Below are 20,828 nucleotides of genomic sequence, written 5' to 3' on the forward strand. Positions count from 1 at the left end.
TTTCTTTTAACTTTTTTTTTCTGTGCAAGTTGGTGTGTTCAAGCGTAGTCTTTAGCAGAACGCTGTTTCATTCAAAGCTTGAGAGATGCTCTTTGAAAAACGAGTAATTTGTACAAATAAATCAGTGTAAAGAGGTGTGAAGATTTTCGCATTGCATTAATCGGATATCGGGTTTTGGAAAAATAATGGATTAGTCATATGTTTGCTTACTACACTATCGTTTGATCTAAAGATTCAATATTTGGTATCATTAATCTGTCATCTACGCATTATAATTTAGGTATCTCTACTGATCAGAGATAGCCCCAGCATGCTATTTTGATTGGTAACTTTACGGGTAGAAGTAATATTTGGAGCTGCAACTTCGAAACAACAAGGACAGATTTTCATTATCATATCAAAATCTTACTGGAAAAGCAATGAATTTTGGGCTATGCGGCTGCCTCGCTTACATTACCTTATGTTTGCATCTTTTCACCATCGAAGCACGTTCAGTGAGTTATAATTTGTTGGATTATAGTCATATTCAAGTTACGAAAAGCGTGACGCGAAGGATAAACGGTTATTGTGTGAAAGACGGTGAGGATTATAAATGTAGTGGTTATGTGCCGTCCAAAAAACATATACATGAATCAAATGTGGAACACGAAGAACGATTACAAAGAAAAATAAAGAAAGGTCGCCACTGGCAAGTTGTTTTCGATAATACAACTAAAGGGATTGATATTACGGTTGCATTCCGAAGGGTGAGTGTTTTGCTTTTAGATTTCGAAATTCATTGCCATACACGCTACGTTATAATAAATCTTAGGTTTGGCGTTTTTATAGTGTGCCGGTAATAGATAAATAGATGAGTATGCAAAAATTCCATTGATATCTGCTTGTAGACGCTAGAAAATTTCCGTACTAACGTATTAGTTAAAAAGTTTAAGGGTTTTTTTTTATTCGGCTCTAAATCCCTATCCACTTTGCGCCCTTTACAATAAATTAAACTGTTTTATACATACAGTAAAGAACTCGGACCTCTAGAGCTCGAATTTGGCCTTAACCCTATTATTATCAGGCTTTTTCGGATTTTGTATTCTCAAGGGGGGGGGGGGTGTTTTCCACCAGCCTTGCATAACTTTTGATCTAGAAAAGATGTGGACATGAAATTTGGCAGAAATGTTCTCTATCATAAAAGGAGTTCATAGAAAAAAATTTGGGTTGATGACGTCATCATAAAGGTGATGACGTCATCACAAAGTTTCACAATTATCGCTGACCAATGAAAAAGTACTATTCATTAAAATAGCAATTAAAGTTGAACGAATGGAGATTTTTCAATTCTGTTTTGAATTTCTAAAAGCCAAAAAGAATATCTTTAACATATTTGCCGTTTTTTTACATACTAATAAAATTGACGTTTAAAATCCATGCAGAAAATGAGTAAGTTTTTTCAAAAAACAATGACGTCATTTTTGATGACGTCAGCAGTTTTTGAAAATTTTTAAAATATTTCTTAAAATTTATTATTGATACCTAAAACCTGTCAAAATTTGAAGTCAGTTGGATGCCTAGATCAAAAGTTATGCTAAATTTAAGACTTTGGGATTTTACAGGGTTTTAGCTGGATTTTATGATATGCCTGCACAAAAAAGTCATAAAACCTGATCTGGTCGGTGTAAAATTGTAAAATTTGGTATACATGCTGCTAATAGGATTATATTAAAAGTCAAAAACTTTCAGAGTGTTAAAATTTTTTTTCAGTGAGCTATTAGCAAAAGAGTGCCAGCCTGGTGGAAAACACCCCCCCCCCTGATAAAAATAGGGTTAACTCGAAAAAAGTTTTATGGACCCTTCAGTTAATAGTGCCTCATAATCATTACTTTATAACGAGATTTCCTTAACTCGAACAAATTTGTGTTCCCCATGCGTGTTTTCGAGTTATAGAGACTTGTTCACTGTATTTAAGTAAAATATACCACTTCTATTATACCACGATCGAAAATGTGGCTAATATTGAATACTTGCTTAATATCCTTACTGGGTAACTCATTTAATTGTTTTTGAAAGCATTTGTTAACTTCCCTAACACCTCAATGTCCTAAGTGTTTCAAGTGGCGAGTCACCATATCTCAAAAGAAATTCAGAAAACATTGACTACTTTATTCTTAGAAACACGCTATGATTTTCATTAATTGATTTACGCTATCATTCTTTCTTCACACTTTTTTGGACCTACCCCGGTGGAGGTCCTAAAATTTAACCCATGTTCGTTCGTGCGTGCGTACGTTCACGTGTTCGCTAGTTGCTTATCTGGCACTCAGATGGTGAAATTTTCATCCGACACACTAAAGCTCTGAAGGTCGGGAAAATTTTCAACATCTGGAAGGTTTGCATTACGGAATTTTGCAAAACCGCGTCAAGAATTTGGCAGCGGGAGGTCTGGTAATCCAACCCTCGTTTTTGGGATTGGCGGGTCCAACCGAAATATTTATGGGTTACGCGCAAGGGCTGTTGAAACCGACTAGGGATGCGGTACATCAAAGGCAGACTATCATTTCTCTCCGATGAGAAATTGGCCCTCTCCTTTAGAGCCTTAGCGTGGGCGGCCGCCAACCCGCCATCGGAATATCAGATAAGCTAGTTGCCAGCTTTTCTTGGCTCATTCAAATTTTCTGATTTTTGGCACAAAGGTGCATGACTATAAACCCTCGAATGTGACGGAGCCCGAATTTCGGAAAAACATTTTGGGCAAATTTGGGCGAAAAAACGGCTAAAAACGGGAAGTTGGATCATTAGTTTCTTCTGATTTTTTGCATGAAAGTAGGGTACCATCATAGATAAAAGATGGCTTAAGCAGACTTTTTGAAAAAAAAAATTATCTAAAACAATCACTATTAATAACTTACATCAATGTTCTTAGCTAAATTAGTCAATTTTTTGATGAGATAGATGTTCTTTTTGCTCGCGAAGTCTTGAATATGAAAGAATATTTGTGTTTGAGCATAAAGCTTTGGTTTCTAAACGTGTTTTTTATAAGAAACAAACGACGAATTTTGATATATCGTCACTATTTTTGTTCTGAATGATTGTTTAATGGTCACGCTCACGTATATCAGTTTATATGTGTTAAATGCATAGGGGGGGGTTTCAGGGGTCTCAAATACCGTCATACCGACAAAAATTTGGGTCAAATACCGTAGTACCGTCGATAAAAGAAGCCGAATTACCTAAATACCGATACCGGTAGAAAATGAAATACCGTAATCCCGTCGTTTTTTTCTGGTAATACCGATTTATCGGGGAAAAAAAGGCCCAATACCGTCGTACCGTAAAAGTGAAAATCCCCCCCCCCCCCTGCATAACCAGGTGGGTCCATAAAAGTATCGCTTGTTTTAAACTTTTATAAGCACCTAATCGGATCTTGTTTGTGCACCAAGAACAGACCATGAAGGTCTTATTTCGAAAATATAAAGGAGACCTTTTTGGTGTATAGAACAAGACCTTGCTTGAATGGTAACCTTGCAAGGTCTCAATCGGCCACACAAGAGTTTCAATTCAGACCTTTCATGATATACTAACATCTAAGTAAAAATTAGACCGGCTAAGGTCTCAAAACTAAACCTAAAAGGTTTGAATTCAGACTGATAAGGTCTTTCTTCAAATTAGCATCTAAAAGGTCTCATATAAAACCCTAAAAACTGAGAGTGTGTACCCTTTGTGATATTATTGCTTTACCACCGGTGTACAATACACCCAAATGATTTTGCCAAAACAGTCACATAAAAAACGGAGACTTCAAAATAGAACTTTCGAATTCGGGACCTAAAATCAGTGTTCCCTTCAAAACATCTTCAAAACTAATTTGAATTACATCTTTCTTCTCTCAGTAACAATGTTGTTCTCGTCGTTGCTCTCAAAAAAAAGATGAAAAAAAATCAACCAATTTCTTCTTTTCGACTGCTTTATTTTTAAAAGGATGATGTCCATTTTTTCGATCACAAGAAACTTTGATGTAGTTGAATGCCAATAAATATCCATTTTATATTCATTTCTTCTTAGCCTTACGTTGTGAACAATGTGCTACTGGCATTCGACGAGACGAACAACAATCTGGCAGCAGGTTACATTAAGATTATACATGAAGATGGGAGAATCGAAAAAACCAATTTTGCCGCTTCAAGACTGATTTGCGATATTCTGTTTGACCAAGAGGTGGAATCGTGTCATGTTAGGAACATAACTAGCGCACTCAAATACTTATACAAGGTATAAGTTTTTATAATTTATTAACTAGAAGTTATTTTGATGACGTGCGTTGAAAGCTTTAGGGAAAGCAGGCTTGGGGTGACATTTTATGTGCCCTTTAAATGCAAGCTTTCTGCGTTAGATGACATCTCATATCCCTCCAGAGCAACCCTTGACTGAAGTTTTATAGGCTCCTCTTTAGAGTTTTTAGCTGATGAAGTTTAAGGTATTTTTATTGAGTTCATGCGATCTTCTTAAGCATAACCCTTGGTTTTTTGGACCTACCTTTGGAGGTCCTATAAATTAACCCGTGTTCGTCCGTTCGTTCGTCCGTTCGTTACTAGCTTTTCTCGGGATTGGCTCATTAGTTTTTCCTAATTTTTGGCACAAAGATGCAAAATGGTAATGCCCAAAATGTGACGGAGCCCGATTTTCGAAAAAAAATCATTTCCGGCCGAAAATGCCGGAAATATGCCGGAAAAACCGGTTTTTTGGCATTTTCTCGAGATTTCATCATTAGTTTTTTCTGATTTTTTGCACAAAGATGCGTATTAGCAATGCCTAAAACATGGATTAGTCCGATTTTTGAGAAAAATTCTATTCCGGCTGAAAATGCCGGAAATATCCCGGAAATCGCCGTTTTTGCAGATTTTCATTGGATTTTTTCCTTATATTTCGTTGTTTTTTCACACAAAAACATTATTTGTAGCATTGCCCACCATCAAGCATGGTTTAATTGTCAATAAAAGTGATTTTTGAAGCCGGAACTTTCTAAAAATCGCCGGAACAGCCTATTTTCGCCGGAAAAACGGTATTTCTTGAATTTCTCGAGCTGTACTTTATATTTTTTCATGAAATTTTGCACACTGATGCAAAATGGCAATACCTAAAATATGACAGAGCCTGATTTTCAATTAACGTACTTTTCCGGCCGAAAATGCCGGAAATATGTTGGAAAAACCGGTTTTTTGGCATTTTCTCGAGATTTCATCATTAGTTTTTTCTGATTTTTTGCACAAAGATGTGTATTAACAATGCCCAAAACATGGCCGAGTCCGATTTTCGAGAAAAAATTTTTTCCGGCGGAAAATGCCTGAAATATGCCGGAAATCGCCGTTTTCTGGGTTTTCATTGGGCTTTTTCCTGTTAAATGGTTGTTTTTTCATTCAAACACATTATTAATAGCAATGCCCACCATCAAGCATGTTTTAATTTTCAATAAAATTGAATTTTGAAGCCGGAACTATTTAAAAATCTCCGGAACAACCTATTTTCGCTGGAAGGACAGTATTTCTTGAATTTCTCGAGCTGTACTTTCTATTTTTTATGAAATTTTTCACACTGATGCAAAATGACAATACCTAAAATGTGACGGAGCTCGATTTTCGAAAAACATTTTTTTCCGGCCGAAAATGCCACCGGAAAAACCGGTTTTTTGACATTTCCTCGAATTTTCATCTTTTGTTTTTTTCTGATTTTTTGCAGACAGATGCGTATTCGCAATGCTCAAAACATGGCCGAGTTCGATTTTTGAGAAAAATTTCTTCTGTTGGAAAATGCCGGAAATCGCCGTTTTTGCAGATTTTCATTGGATTTTTTCCTTAAATTTCAAATTTTTTTCACACAAAAACATTATTGATAACAATGCTCACCATCAAGCATGATTCAATTGTCAATAAAACTGATTTTTGCGACCAGAACTTTTTATTTATTTTTTCCTTACAACCCTTTCCTCTCCCCCATCAACAATCAATGATGAATTTTTTGCGTTATGCATTTTCGCTAAACGCTATATTTTCTGATTGATTGATTTTTTTCATTTTTCTCCTCGCATTGCTATCTAACTTTCATCATCAGGTAGGTCCATTCAGCATCTAGCTTGTTATGTAATATTCTTAGAACCTTCTCCCTTATCGATCGCTGAAATTACTGAATTTTCTTTCGATGCAATACCCAAATATGCAAACGTCCAATTCGCTAGTATACTGGTCTACCGTTTGAATCATAGTTATATGTTCGTGTATTTTCCTGCGACGGAGACGGTCATATTCTGATTTGTCTAGATCTTGAGTGACTGAGGAAAACGGTAAATCAGCAGTTTTACTGTCCTCGATTTTGCGGGTCAGAACTGTTCAGAACTGCGGGCTATTCCAAATCGCTTCAGTAAACTCACTAATATTTGTGATTTTCAGAAACCGATTGTTGGGACTTCATTAACAATCCACCTTTTCCCTCCTATCATCGGTGATGTACTCAATCAAAATGTAAGTATACATTTTTTTATCGGAACATCTAAAATTTTAGAAGCCTTTGGATACTCTAAACTTTTTTCTGTTTAAAGCCTCAAAAAAATGTTCTTAAATTTTATCATTTTGAGAGTATTTTTGTGCGATTTCCTGAGAAATGGGTTTTGTTAGAGACCATAAAGACTTAAAGTCGTTTATGAGAGTTTCTTGTTGACGGTGGCTTTCAATATTATCGACCAATGGAGCGTATCGAACAGCAGAACCTCGAATTAGAGAACTTCACTTGTATTGCCTTTTATCAACAAGATATCTTGAGAATTTGAAAGAAGTCCATTCTCTCTATTTTTAGTCAGGAGTCATCACCATCAGTCATTTCAAAATTTACGGTGAATGTTTTTGTTCGAATGGTCGAAAGACAAGATGTGTTGAAGCAAGTGAAGACAATACATTGCAAAACAATGGTCAAAGAACTATCTTGTTGTGTTCAACTGATGTTAGGCAACTACCATTCTGTATGTCGAATAATTTTCAAGTTTATATAAGTTCTAGTAGGGTGTCAACCCTGGATCCGTAGCATATTTTAAAATCTTGAGATATTCTCTCAAATTTCGTCCCACGAAAGATGCTTCTTCTTTGTGTAATTAACGAAATAAAGATTTTGGACGGTGCGGTTAAATTATTAGGGAGTTTATTTACTTGTATTTTGACGGGAGGAGATGGTTGTTTTTAAATGTTGTAGATCTTGCAAAACTTTGTAAGTATGTAGAAATCTCTAATAGAAATCATCCTGCTGACGAATTGTTATTTCAAATAAACATCTACGTCTACGATTTCACTAAAGAGACCTGAAGTTACTTTCATTTTTCTTTCAGCGTATTTTGTACATAAAAGGAAAAGAAGAAGTAAGTTATGACCCTTTCATTATAGTTTGTACGACGAACTTAAATGAATGTCAATACAACGGAAACTGTGGTCTGAATCGCAGACCTCTAAAAATCGCCGCTAGTATCTAAGGAGTAGGAATCTGTTAGTGAATGCCTGTAGCCTATACAATTGTAACCTTTTCTGCGATGGGTTCGAATCCAGCCGAATCAAAATAACAAATCCCTTCATCCTTTTCACTATTTCATTTGCGAATTTTTCTAATGTTTGGAGCGTTTTCGGGCTCTAAACATTCGAATTTTTACGTCACATTTCAATTTTTGAAGCTCTTGCAGGTGGGAAAAACTGAGTTTGCGTCAGAACATTGAAAGCCAATTTTTATTCAATAATTCCGGTTCCAGATTCACTAAAAAGTGATTCCAACACTGTATACGGGTATTCAAAGTAAGCGACCTACATTAAGGGTGCGTTTTCAGGCTTCCAAAAGCACACTGTAAGGGTCGGAATGAGAGAAAGTGCGCTCTAAATGATCGTTTTTAAATCTAGTGCCCCCCCCCCTCTGGCGACGATCACATCGCGCAGAATTGATGTTTTAAAACGCCATACTCAGGAAACAGTGGGATAAAAAAGGAGAAACGAATTTTAAGAATTTTTTGTTTTTAAATCTAAATTTAGCGTCAAAAATTACGTCATAACCCCCGGATTTATCGCATGACAAAAATTATAACGTCAATTCTGCGCGATGAATTTCTTGTGAAACATTTTTCCATCTTTTTTGTTTTTACTCAGGTGTCTGTGAATGTAGCTCAGTCGGTACATTATATGGAGTTTGTTATCCCATAGTCGGTTTGGGTCATCAGTGCCCATGCAAACATAGTTACCGTGGAAAGTTTTGTAATAAATGTTCAGATGGTTATCACGGCTTCCCTGAATGCAAAGGTATGTTTTGTTTTTTGTTTAAAAGAAAAATCAAGTTTATAATTAAACCACTTTCTTGGACTAGAATTTAGCTCGGAACTACTAGGATTGAAATTTATCATTGCATTGACGCACTTGAAATACCCCTTACAGCCTCTCTGGAACTTTTCCCAATAGCGGGGATAAAAGATCCCAATTCGGACTGAAATTCTATTGTTCCAAGCTAAATAATCCAGTGGGGATGGTTTGGAGTGTATTTTTTTTAATTGAATTTCAAATGGGGATGTAAAGTAATTTCTACCAAACTTTCCAGTGGGGTGGGGGTCCCGTCGGGTGTATGACAAAGGATTTTCAAAGTCACAGACCAGTAACAATGTAAATTTATTTGGTAACGATAAAGCAGGGCAAAGTCATACAGGGGGTAGTCGAACCCTTTTAAGCCGAAGATCTTCACGCCTTTTTTTTTTATAAGAAAACACTTTATAAGAATGTCCATGATGAAAATGGCCGAAAAATTAAGAATATGGTAAGAATATCACCATCATGGAATTTAGCAACGGAGCCTAAGAATGCCATTTTTAATGCATTTTAACCTGTAGATTGCCAATTTCAATCTTAACGTAAGAATACCGTAAGAATATTTTTGGATGATTTTCGCCAAAAAGTTAAGAATATCCATGATAATGAAAAAACACCATTCTTATATAAAAAAGCCTGTTTTTTGAAAATATGTGTATACCTCCTAGAATAATTCGTTTTCATACCTTTTAATGAATTTGGACAAGATAAAATCATTTTTTCACCCACTTTTAGTTTAGTTGTAAATTTTATTTCTGTATGTATTTCATCTTTGCAGAATGTTTTTGTCACTACATTGGATCAAAAAATGCCGATTGTGACGTCATGACAGGAAAATGTAGATGTCATTCCAAATATAGTGGTTTGAAATGTGATAAATGCGCACCTGGTCGCTATAACTTCCCATTTTGTTTTCGTGAGTATTAACTGTTGATATGATATCTATTGTCGATTTCATTTGGGCTGTAAATGTCTGTTTGATGCTTTCGGACAGCCCAAAGACTTTTGTAAATGATCAAACATTGTATGAATTTTAACGAATACCTGGGGCTTAATAATGTGGTGGTGCGCATACCGCACGACTATCGACTACCATAGCCATTACATATATTAGGGAAGAAAGAGCTCAGTCAAAAAGTTTTTTGTTTTCCTCAGCTCAGTCTGTACGAGTACGAGTTTTGGAAATTTCGAATTAGTTAGGTTTGTAAGACATTTTTAACTGAAGGGACCATAAAAGCTTGTTCGAGTTTAGGGAGACGAGACATTCAAGTTATAGAGGTTCGAGTTAATGAAATTGTACTTAAAATAGGCATTGGCTGACAGCATTTTCCGTCCATCTTCCACAATAATTAATTTCAGCTCGCTAAAGAATTCTTGTCTAAAACAGATAGCAGTTGTGTTTTAGTCCCCCAGTTTTTAGTGATCCAGACAGACAGGGGGGGGGTCGATAGTAAAATCTCAGACATATATGAGTAGTAAAAGGATTTTTACGAATTGTTACATACCGCCACCCAGACTCTTGGAAGAGGTATTTTACTACCCTGGTAGTAAAAGTTTTTGGGACAATTTGTCATGGAGAACACCTATTTTTTGGTTGCTTTTCGGATTTATTTTACAAAAAAAGCCAAATAATGATTATTTCTGTGACACATTTTTCACTTAGTACAAAATATAATGTTTTGCCCTTAGAATTAAAATCTTTTTTATGTTAACAAACAATTTCGAGAAATTTCGAGAATTTTTTGTTTGCAGCAAACAACTTTCCAACAGAAAATCTTTTCAAATTATAAAAATTTTCAGATTTTTTCAGAAAAGTCATCCAAAAAATTAAAAGGATTACAAAAATAGCTAAAATTTGCTAATTTTACCAGTTTTAACTACCCAGATAGTAAAAATATTTCAAAATTTAACACATAGATACCACCCATTTTACTATTTAACTACCCTGGGTAGTAAATTTTTTTTTTCGATTTTTCGTCACACCGCCACCGTAGTAATCGTCATTATGTCTGAGCTTTTAATACCGACCCCCCCCCCCTGATCCAGATGCACTCGCACTCAAATGATAAAAGAGACTCATCATATGCCCTCGCCTCAAGTTTTTCCTCTAACCTCTTATTTAATCTTAATTTTATCCACGCCCAAATGGGAGAGCAAAAGTGACTATAAATGCGAAAAGGGTCCACGCTCTCTCGTTCAAAAGTAATCAAATCTGAGCTCTAAACATGTTTCATTTTATCACAGCTTGTCCATGCCCAACCGAAAGAACAAAAGCAACTGTATGTGATTCAGTCACTGGCAGATGTCATTGTTCAGAAAGATTCACTGGAGAGAAATGTGCTAGTTGTGCAAAATGGTTCCAAAACTTCCCTGTCTGCCACAGGCCAGGTATTACTTCCTTAATTTTCTTTGTGTGGGCTATAAACTGATCGTTCCCATGGTTAAGAGGGGCTGAGGTAGGAAGGGACCGTTTCACCCAAAAATAAGATTTTTTAAATGTAAATGCTGTTTTTTCGTTCCTTCGGGAAAAGAAAAATTAAAAAATTAATTTCGGTCGATTTTGTTCAATTCATTTAGGCTCTATAAGATTAAAAAGTATTTTTGTCATTTTTACATGGAGCAAAAATGGAAAAGTTGGCAGCGATGTCGAGTTTGGACTAATAATGGAGATGTTTTTGTGACTTAAAAACCCTCTTAACATGTTTTAAAATACCCTTTCTTTCCTCAATTAAGACCTTCACAGGAGCTAATAATAAAAGTTAACTCATATGAAATATAATAATTCGAACTCACATAGGGATATGACGATGGAAGAAGAAGAAAATGTTACCTATTTGAATGCTCAGCTTAGGCTGGCCAATAATTCGAACTCACATAGGGAACACAGATACGGAAGTTTATAATAGTGGTTTATAAGGCATTATTGACTGAAGGAACAAGAAAACTTGTTCGAATTAACCTTTCCAGCGCGCAACTTTTTAAATTTTCACGCTGTCAGCGCGCAACATTTTTTCAGAAAATAGACATATTCAGTTATTTGATCATAACTCAAGAACTAGGAATCTTTAGAAAAAAAGTAAGGTATCCCTGAAAAGCTACTTAAATTCTACAACTTTTAGACCAAGTACCAATCCAAATAAAATATTCCAACAAAAATGGTAGCATCACGCAAACCACAGTTTTTTTCACGTTTTGCGGTAATGTGACTTTTTTTGCATTTTTCACTTCTAGAGCAAAAAAAAGTGGGGGGAAGTTAATTAAAAAATCTGTCTTTGGCTATTTATCAATCTATACATCATTTTGAAGTAATATACCAAAAATCAGCATCCAGAAAAATCTGTATGTGTCACACCAGCCTCCCAAATATCGGTCACTTTTGCCAAAAATCACGATTTTCGGCTAAAAAAATCCAATATATACAATTTTGAAGTATTTTGATGATAATGTGTTTCCAGAAGCAGCTACAACATCAAAAATGGTGTAAAAGTATTCCCCAACTATCTAAACAACACTTTCAGTCAGTATTCTTAGCTCCTGAAGCTTTTGAAGGGTATCGGCTACCGTGAAACTAGATGGCATAGCCGGCGGCAGTTGCAAAGTTTCCAAAAACCGTAAGCCTTTTGAGGCAAACTCATTGCTATCAAATCTGGTCTCTTTTGCCCATAAGGAATGCTAAATGTCATCATAATAATTCCATGTGGCTGTTATGTGGTTCCTGCCATCATTTTGATCCATATAAGCTGTAATCAGGACATCGTTATGAGCCAAGAATTTCGGGGATCGATCGACCGTTGCTGGTGGAGCGGAAGAAGTAGTGCAATTCAACATAAATCCAGGCTTTTCAAATTCTTTGGTGCTCCTTTGAAATAAATGAGGTGTAGAAAACACTTTTGCATTGAATTTGTCCACTTTCCATACTCCAACCTGAATAAAAAGTAATAAGTACTGTAAGTTTGGGTCGACTCCGATGGTTTGTCGAGAAAAGTGGTCAAAATGACAAATAAATGGAATTTTTATGCTAAAAACAAAACACAAAATATAAGATATACTTACTGGATGTTTTGCCATTATAAAAACAATGTTTCCATGAAGAAAAGTGGCCTAAACCAGTCAAAAAATCCAAGAACTTTAGCAGTAAGTTTGAAAAACCCATTTCTTGGTCGCCATCTTGATTCAGTGTTTTTCTCTACCTTTTCTCCGAAATCTGCTGCCTCACCACGTGATCAAAACATTACATCACCATATATCAAAAGAAAGCTTAGAATCTCTACTTTCCGTTTCTCTTTACTTCTACGGCTAGCAAAGAAGCCAATGGGAGAAATATAGCTTAGAAGATCACTATGTCAAAAAAACGACTATACTCGTCTGCCGGAACGTATGCTCGACGACTATACTCGTCCGCCGGGCTGAAAAGGTTAAGGAGATATTCGATTTATAGAAACTCGACTGATGAAGGCTACTATAACCTTACATTGTTCTTTTTACCAAAAATTGGGGCTCACTTTGTTATAGAAAGTGTAGAATTACATGTTTTTCTCTCCTCCACTGCAGGTTGTAAATGCAATAAACTGGGTGCTTACAATGGGACGTGCAACAATCGAAGAAATTGTTTTTGTAAACCAATGTATACAGGGAAACGGTGTGATATGTGTAAAGCTGGTTATGGTGATTTCCCCAAATGTAAAGGTAAGGCTTCGAAATGTTGCTAATCCAACTGATCCGGCAAATACAAGTAATAAAGTTTATTCTCGGCCGGGAGGTACTAGGGTTGCGACCTAACGGGTGGGTGCCACCTGACTTTTGACCCTAGGACCCCTTAGCGGGACTAAAAAGGATGAAACTTTTAAAGACCTTTATTGGAACTAATTTGACCAGATTTCCTAATTTTCCTACACTTTTCCCCAACCCTTAGTGAGACTGAGATTTAGTTTTCTGTTTTTTTCCAACCCTTACAGAGACTTCCAGGCTCCAAAAAGGCACCTTTAAGCGCAGCACATACCCGTACCTTTTTACTTGCCTTGGTATCCCCCCTCACTGAGTATGAAAAATTACTGGATTTAAGTTTCTTTTTATAGGAAAGGTTTAGGGTACACTTTCATTTTTTAAGTTGGATTTTTCTCTCATCTGTTTGGAAAGATACGTCTGTTAACTCAAAATCAAAGAAAGGTGTATGGCCAGCTTAAGCCAGTGTGGAAAAAGAATTGCAAAGAAGTTTATGAGAATTCTTTAACTTTAGTCAGTACTGTAAGTTAAGAAGAGATAAATATCGGACTGTGCCAGTATTTCTTCAAGAAATCTGTCTAAAGCATTTTTTACTAATTTGATCATTTCCTCTACTTCAAAACACTGACTGATCTAAAGTTTTTTTTCAAAACAACAAGAAAGCCTTCTCTTGGAGAGTTGTCAGTTCAATGAAAGGTCTGCTTGTCCCCTCTTTCTTTCAATGTACGATAATGACGAAATCTTTGTGTGTCAGAGAATATCACTTCACAAATTTTTGACAGATACAAAGTATATCTTTTATATTGATACAATTCTCTTACAACTAAGACAGTGTTACCGATATGACTTATAAAGTAAACAAAAATTGGCATGTTCAGAGGACAAATTCTTTCTTACTTCTGATGAAGTACATAATGTATAGGTTTTAAAACTTGGGTATTTTGGCAGGTTATATTTGCGATTGCTGACTTTTGTAGGGGTTGATCTTTTTTTGATTATATAGTTTGAAACTAGCCTCTTTAACTAAGCCAATATTCAAAAATGCTAGGACACACGGTCTATGGCGTATTAGTGTTTTCGGCGCTTTAAAGATTTCTTATATTTACGGATTTGAAGTTTGCCTTGTAATACTTTCCTTAAGCTAGTTTTTCAGTCATAACTTTACCATCAGATTTATCAAATTATCAAATTTGTCGTTATTTTTGGATTTGTCGTTCTTTTTGTCTATATTTAGTAAATGTAGGATTCTTTAGATTAAACCCCCTCTTAACAAGACGTCTGTTTTTTTCTGGATTCAAGTTTGACCGATAAACGCTATTCTAAATAAAGATTTGTTATCGGTATAGTTTAGGATTTTTAGATGCTTAGCAGAGTTTTGATACATTTCGAACAACTCTTCAAAAAGATTTTCCTCGGAGACAGATTATTTCAAAAGCAGACTTAAACAAGTCTACACTTTACAGTTCTTTTCATGGTCTGTCAATAAAGTCTACATTTTGTGTACAAAGGTCTTTTTACGATTTGGATATTACATCAAACATGGGCTTCCAATTACAACAGACCTTCGATTGACATTGCAAATATTGTTTGAACCATGATCCCTCACGACTTTCTTTTCTACATGTTTCTAATAGGAACGCCAAAATAATTTCGAGTCTTAGATTGTTCTCAAGTTTTTTTCAGTTGTTCTTTTTTCCTCCAATTTTGTTGCATCTCCTACACAGTCCGCAAAGTCTTTTTTTTTTTTTTTTTTTTTTTTAACTTTCTTATTTTTTGACTTTGAAACCTTATGTTCTTACAGTGTATACTTGGTGCTTATAGAAAAATATGTTTATTGTTTTTGTAAAGCGGATTTAGTGGGATGATTCAATATTGATCATTTTGATGCCCAGAATGTCAATATAGATCATAAGTCCGTCTGTTTCTGTGTGGTTTAATCGTCAGGTTCTACCAGAACTCTTTTTATGGACTTCTGAATTGTTCTAATTGCTGGAAATCAGAGTGATAGCGATCATTTGCGTCGTGCTTTTAATTTTGAAGTTTTCAAGAAGCTGAATACTTTAGTTTTCAAGTTTTGTTCTGAAATAACTTTTCTAAACATTACACTGAGCTAGTTTTCAAGAACATTCGATAATGCTATGATGGTAGTTGATGATAGTTTTCAATATTCTGTCTTATTTTGTCTCATTTCCATGACATACGAGCTTCGTTTAAAAGGCTGGTTAAAGTATAGTAATAGTTAGCTTGTAAGTAGTATCATTGTCTACTTTGTCTAGAAAGAAGTGTTCTATTGTTTACACAAAAAGTGACGTCATCGATAAGGCAGGGCAACTATGTCGATTTAGCATACACGTTTTTTTGTCTATAAGAACAAACTATATAAGAGCATAAGGCTTCTCGATGGCCAAAATGTTAAGAACATTTTAAGGCTTTGCGGACTCTAGAACACCGAATTTCATAGGAAAATGGACAAGAATACCCAAGAAATGGCAAAAATAAAAACATGTTAAGAACATTTTGAGGCTTAAAACTCAAAACGTTAAGAAAAATTTTTGGATGTTCTTATGAAAGAAAACGTGTATTTAGTGACACAAGTGTGCCTGTTCCTTTGTCCCTCTATGTTATTTTATCACTGAGTGTAATAATATTCTTGAATTTTTGTGTGCTGAGTTTTCTGACGATCAGAATGAGAAGGATTTGAAAGTTGATGTTGAAGTTGCGATGAGTTTTTCATATTTGTTGATATAAGGTTACAGGGATTGGAAATCTTATGATTTTCCTTCATGTTTCTCGCGTCATAATGCATCGAGATCACGGGATTTTGACGTCAAAGCACGTCTACCAGGCCTTGAATTTAGAACGCCATGCCTTTTTTCCCTTGTCCCCCGATGAAAATAAAAATTCAATTTAAAAAGGATAGTTTAGAAAATTACTAAGCTGGGATTAAGCTCGATAAAGTCTTGACTAGTCTGTTGATTGTCAAATCTTGTAAGGTCTACTGAGAGAGATGTTTACTTGTTTTAGTATATCAGCAGTAAGAAAAAAATATTTTTAAATCATAGCGAGTCGTAACCAATCCTTAAAAAGATTCTGAAAGATATTTTTTTTCCTTCTGAAACAATCTGTCAACAGATTATAAAGTTGTAGATCTGTAACGAATTTAAAATTTCCTTGTGTAGGAGTTCCACTATCAGAGCTTTATTACCAAATATGGATATTCAGCTCTTCACCGTTGTGTGTTTTCAGTGGTCAACCTTGATTCACGTAATCATGAGCCTACACGAGGGTTACATTTTGAGATGTTCGGTTATAAAAGGTTTGCTGTATATAGAGCAATATTGAAGTGTGAGACTTTCTATGTCAAAATGATTTTTTGAAGCTTTTGGTGTTTTTTGTACGTAAGAAATTTTGATTGGAGTATTGTTTTCTAAGGAAGAGTTTGTTGAAAATCAGATTGTGTTCCTCGCCATGAACTGGCTCACAATACAAGGCACCATCATTACCAAGCTTGATATTTTCGTTGTTTTGCTGTTTAAGAAGTTACATATTACTACTAACAATTTACAATTTCAATTTACCACGATTTGCATTTAATTGAATAATGTATTAAATTAAAAAAGTTGGTCCGTCGACGCTTAACTAAGGAAAGTGTTCTCACAATTTGTACTAAGTAACCAAGGAAACCTCTTTTTTTTCCACAATGTCTTTATTCTAAAGCTAACTCATAACTAATATTAAAGTGATTGATATTTTCAGGGGCCAACCATTTAGGCTTCTTGCAGACATGAGCTGGAGTTTTTACAAGATACTTCACTAATTGGTCATTTGAAGTAATAGAGATGACGCGTTCTTTAGAAAATTTAACAAAATTGTTTTGTTACAGGCTAAAGATCAACCATAAATCACATAAGAGCTTGTAAAAACTTCAACTTGTCCCTAGCTAAGGAGATATTTGTGTTTTACAGTTTCGTGTTAAAGAGTTCGAGTTATGGAGACTGATTTATAATTGTAATTTCAATTGTATTGACCAGAGAAGATGTTCGAGTTAAGGAGACATTTGTGTTTTACAGGTTCGAGTTATGGAGACTGTACTCTCTAAACTTCTATTCAATTATACGTGATACACTTCAAGGCAAATCACTCATCTATCAAATTCGTCAAGCCACATATAGAGAAAGTGTCTAGTTCACATGATCTATTGTTTTATTTTCATAAAACAATAGATCATGTGAAGTAGGCACTTTCCCCCCCTCTCAGGTAGCACGTGAATCCACGATTGGCGTCTGCAATCTTGATCGAATCCTGATGCACTCGTTATGTTTGTTTTCACACATTACTGTCTTAACGAGGTACTAATCGATAACGATGTTAGTTTAAGGATTCACCCTTATTTGTGATATTTAGGTCACTTCCATACTTTTTTATCAATTTGTTTTAGGTGCTAATCGCGTGTTTTACGTTATTTAAATATTAAGTCTTTTTTCTGACGATTCTCAAGCCCTTTGATGGTCTTAAAAGTCTTAAAGTGGTTGAAACCATTAGGATTACTGTTGTAAAAAAGTATACAGCGAAAGTTTGTTGACGAGACTTTGAAGGTTAAACGCTGATAGAGTTAATTTGCAGAATAACTTATAATCGATAGTAGAAAAAGCCGCAAGGTCAAACAGACTTGAAATAGAGTAACAGTCGACGGCGATGAGTTTGACTCGCATTGGTCAGACCGTCTTAATGTCATTACCAGGATTTTGAAAAGAAGCCTATCGTTTCTTATTTCTTATTTCCACCATTATTTCTACCATTTTCTACATTTTACAGCGAACATAAATTTCAAAATGAGCAAAAACTATCTGTCTATGCGATTGCTGGCACTAGCTTTTCTCCTAACTCTGACATGCATGGTTGATTTGATTTTAGCCTGTGATTGCAACACAGCTGGATCGTACAGTAACATTTGTGATGCGCGTACAGGCCAGTGTCATTGTAAACCATCATTCAAAGGGAAGAATTGTGATCAATGTATACAGGCTGGGTTGGCTTTCCCCGATTGCGAAGGAAATGCCAAATGCAAATGCCATAAAGAGGGAACACTTTTGGATCGGAAAAGAAAAGGGCCATGCATTAACGAGGTAAGTCGATATACAAAAACTTTAACCATATAACAGCTACAGTAAAAACAAGATAAAACTTAATCCGAAAATTCATTTTGCCATGGATCTTTGTGGAGTCAGAAAAAAAAGAAAAAAAATTTTCAGAAGAGTAGATATACACACGTTCTTTTACATAAGAACAAACTATATAAGAACATAAGGCTTTGACAATCAAAATATTGCGAATACTTTTAGAACATTTTGAGGCGGTGGTCTCTAAAACACCCGAATTTCTTAGAAAATCGCACAAAAATATTTACAACATTGTGAAAATAAGAACATTTTTAGGCTCAAAAAGTTCGGGAGCTTCAAAAATTTTAGACGCTCTTATAAAAAAACGTACAATTCGTTATTTAATAACTCGATAAAAGTGGTTGCCGAGATCCAAGACAGACTGATAAATACCAACTTTTTGGCAATAGTAGACTTCTTTCTCGCTGGTCTTATAGTTTTCGGCTATAGAAAAACCTCCGATGGTTTTCTGTAATTACCTTTCTTTATTTGGCTAAGAAATATGAGAATATACCAATCTGTGGTTTCCTGTTCGATGATAGATAAGCATTACTAATATGACAAATTTCGATTCTTTCTAACTAAAGGTGTTGATTAGATATGTCATCGTCCAAAGGGTCACCCTAGAAACAATTAATCTTTTCAAAGTGTCAAGTTTAATCATTTTCGACATGTTGTTGTTGATTCAACCAAGAAGAACTAAAAATTTCTCAAGTATCTTATTTCGGCCCCTTTTACGCCGGTCCTTATTGGTATTATTTTTTGGCTTTTGGCTAGCGTAAAAAGGGCAAATAAGTTAGTGATTAGGACAAAAAGGCAACCATTTTTCCTCAAATAAGTGCCGTGGTCCTCTTTATATTTTCAAGATTTTGCAGTGCTGGACTCTTTAGAGGGCAGTATTGAGTAAAGGAAATACGGTACCATAAACCATTGGAAGGTTCAGCAGCTCTAGATATCGTTCAAAATGTGAGATCTAATATCCACATCACAATCCCTTAAAATATTAATTTACATTTGTTAACTGCCTTGGTGGCTGCCCACGGTAAAGCTCTAAAGGAACAGGCCAATTTCTTATCCGAGAGTTTCTTGTTGTGCCGCTTCCCCAGCTGGGCTCAAACGGCATTTGTGCATTAACCTGAAAATGATCTGATCTCAATGATTTTGATGATCGACGGTGATATGCAAATGGGGGTTATAAAAAGGACACGGTTAGATAGCGATAATTGAAGAAATTTTGACTAATTAATTTTTATTTTATTCTTATCTGAACCCCCTTCAATATCATTTGAAAAAAAGTCTTCAAAAGCTCACTAGAATTCGAGAATAAGATATTACCCAGCGACACGAAGATACGATGGATTTGTTTTAGACTAATAGACTAACTTTACCATTCTAGCTGTCATGCCTTTGCAAAGAAAACGTGGAAGGAGCCGATTGCTCACGGTGCAAGTCACAACATTACGGCCTCTCGAGGTCCAATCACAAGGGTTGCAGTCCGTGTAATTGTTACAAACCTGGATGTTTCGGTAACATAGCAACGTGTGATATTTCCACTGGACAATGTTATTGCAAAGAATTTACGACCGGAAAACGTTGCGATAAATGCAAGACGGGATATTATTCATTGGACCGGTTTAATTTGTTTGGGTGCACATGTAAGTTCATCTTTCACTGCTTCAAAAATTTCTTCTTTTTCAATTCATCCTCGAGAAATCAAATTTTTAGAAAAAGCTCATATCAAGCTGCCCAAAATTATCTTTCCAACGTCATATTACTTTCAGGTTCCAATATCTTTATCTTGATATTGTGGCATTGTAGAATTTACCCATTTTCGATTGACATTATAATGTTTTTTTAGAGGAGTGTTATTTTCAGTTTTTGAATTTCTTGATAGATCCTGTTAAACGTTTGTTTGATACCTAGCATTGCCTTTGCTATCCTGTACCAGAGTTTATCTCACGTTTATCGTTTCGCAGTCCACTCTGTATGCATTGTCTCTTTGATAAAAAAATTCCCGTACGGAAACCTCTGCGATGAAGTATGATTTATAAATAGCCACACTTCTCTCATCGTCTCCCTCTCTCAACCGCACTTCATCGCAGCGGTCGGTTCGAAAAATCTCAAATGAGAAAAGACAATGACAACAGACCCTATACGGCAATGAATTTTGAAATTAGCCGTAGATATCGGGTCTCTTTACAGACTATGCCTTTGCAAACAATGATACCCTTTCGATTTCCTTTCAGCATGCAATTGTGACGTTGGTGGTTCACTCAGTCCGAACTGTGACGACCTTGGCAATTGTCAATGTAAACCAAACTTTCAAGGAAAAACATGTCGCCAGTAAGATTTGTTGTTCTATTATGAAATTTGTGATATCATCTATGTTACAATTGTGCTAAAAGTATTATCTTAAAGCCAATCTATACATATATGAAGCTTTTTGCTGATCTTACCAAAGCGATCCAAAATTTTACTCTTTCCCATCAGAAATGTAGTCCATTCGTTGTTTTTTACTCGACACTTTTTTATGTCAGTAACTTTGTTTTATTGATTCGTTTTAGAAATTGAAAAATATTTTTTCGATTGT

The 20,828-nt window shown here is 35.4% G+C and overlaps 1 protein-coding gene across 1 annotated transcript; it reads left to right on the top strand.

Moving 5' to 3' along the window:
- Positions 1-55: 55 nt before the first annotated feature.
- On the top strand, positions 56-20,585 carry LOC136819460 (laminin subunit alpha-like). The gene is made up of 12 exons (XM_067075682.1): positions 56-746; positions 4,048-4,254; positions 6,426-6,497; positions 6,829-6,991; positions 7,352-7,381; positions 8,151-8,300; positions 9,136-9,273; positions 10,602-10,745; positions 12,909-13,043; positions 17,994-18,205; positions 19,635-19,893; positions 20,485-20,585. The coding sequence occupies exons 1-12, from the start codon at positions 420-422 to the stop codon at positions 20,583-20,585; spliced, it is 1,938 nt and encodes a 645-aa protein (XP_066931783.1). The 5' UTR covers positions 56-419.
- Positions 20,586-20,828: the final 243 nt, after the last annotated feature.

Source organism: Clytia hemisphaerica, unplaced genomic scaffold, assembly GCF_902728285.1.
Source record: "Clytia hemisphaerica strain Z4C2 unplaced genomic scaffold, Clytia hemisphaerica genome assembly, whole genome shotgun sequence".
NCBI classification, from domain to species: Eukaryota; Metazoa; Cnidaria; class Hydrozoa; order Leptothecata; family Clytiidae; genus Clytia; species Clytia hemisphaerica.

Excerpts from the sequence above, each read along its gene's own strand:
- LOC136819460 (XM_067075682.1), top strand. The coding sequence starts at position 420 with ATGAATTTTGGGCTATGCGGCTGCCTCGCTTACATTACCTTATGTTTG. Across the intron at positions 6,992-7,351 it reads TGTTAGGCAACTACCATTCT|CGTATTTTGTACATAAAAGG; the intron begins GTATGTCGAATA and ends TTTTTCTTTCAG. Across the intron at positions 10,746-12,908 it reads CCCTGTCTGCCACAGGCCAG|GTTGTAAATGCAATAAACTG; the intron begins GTATTACTTCCT and ends CCTCCACTGCAG.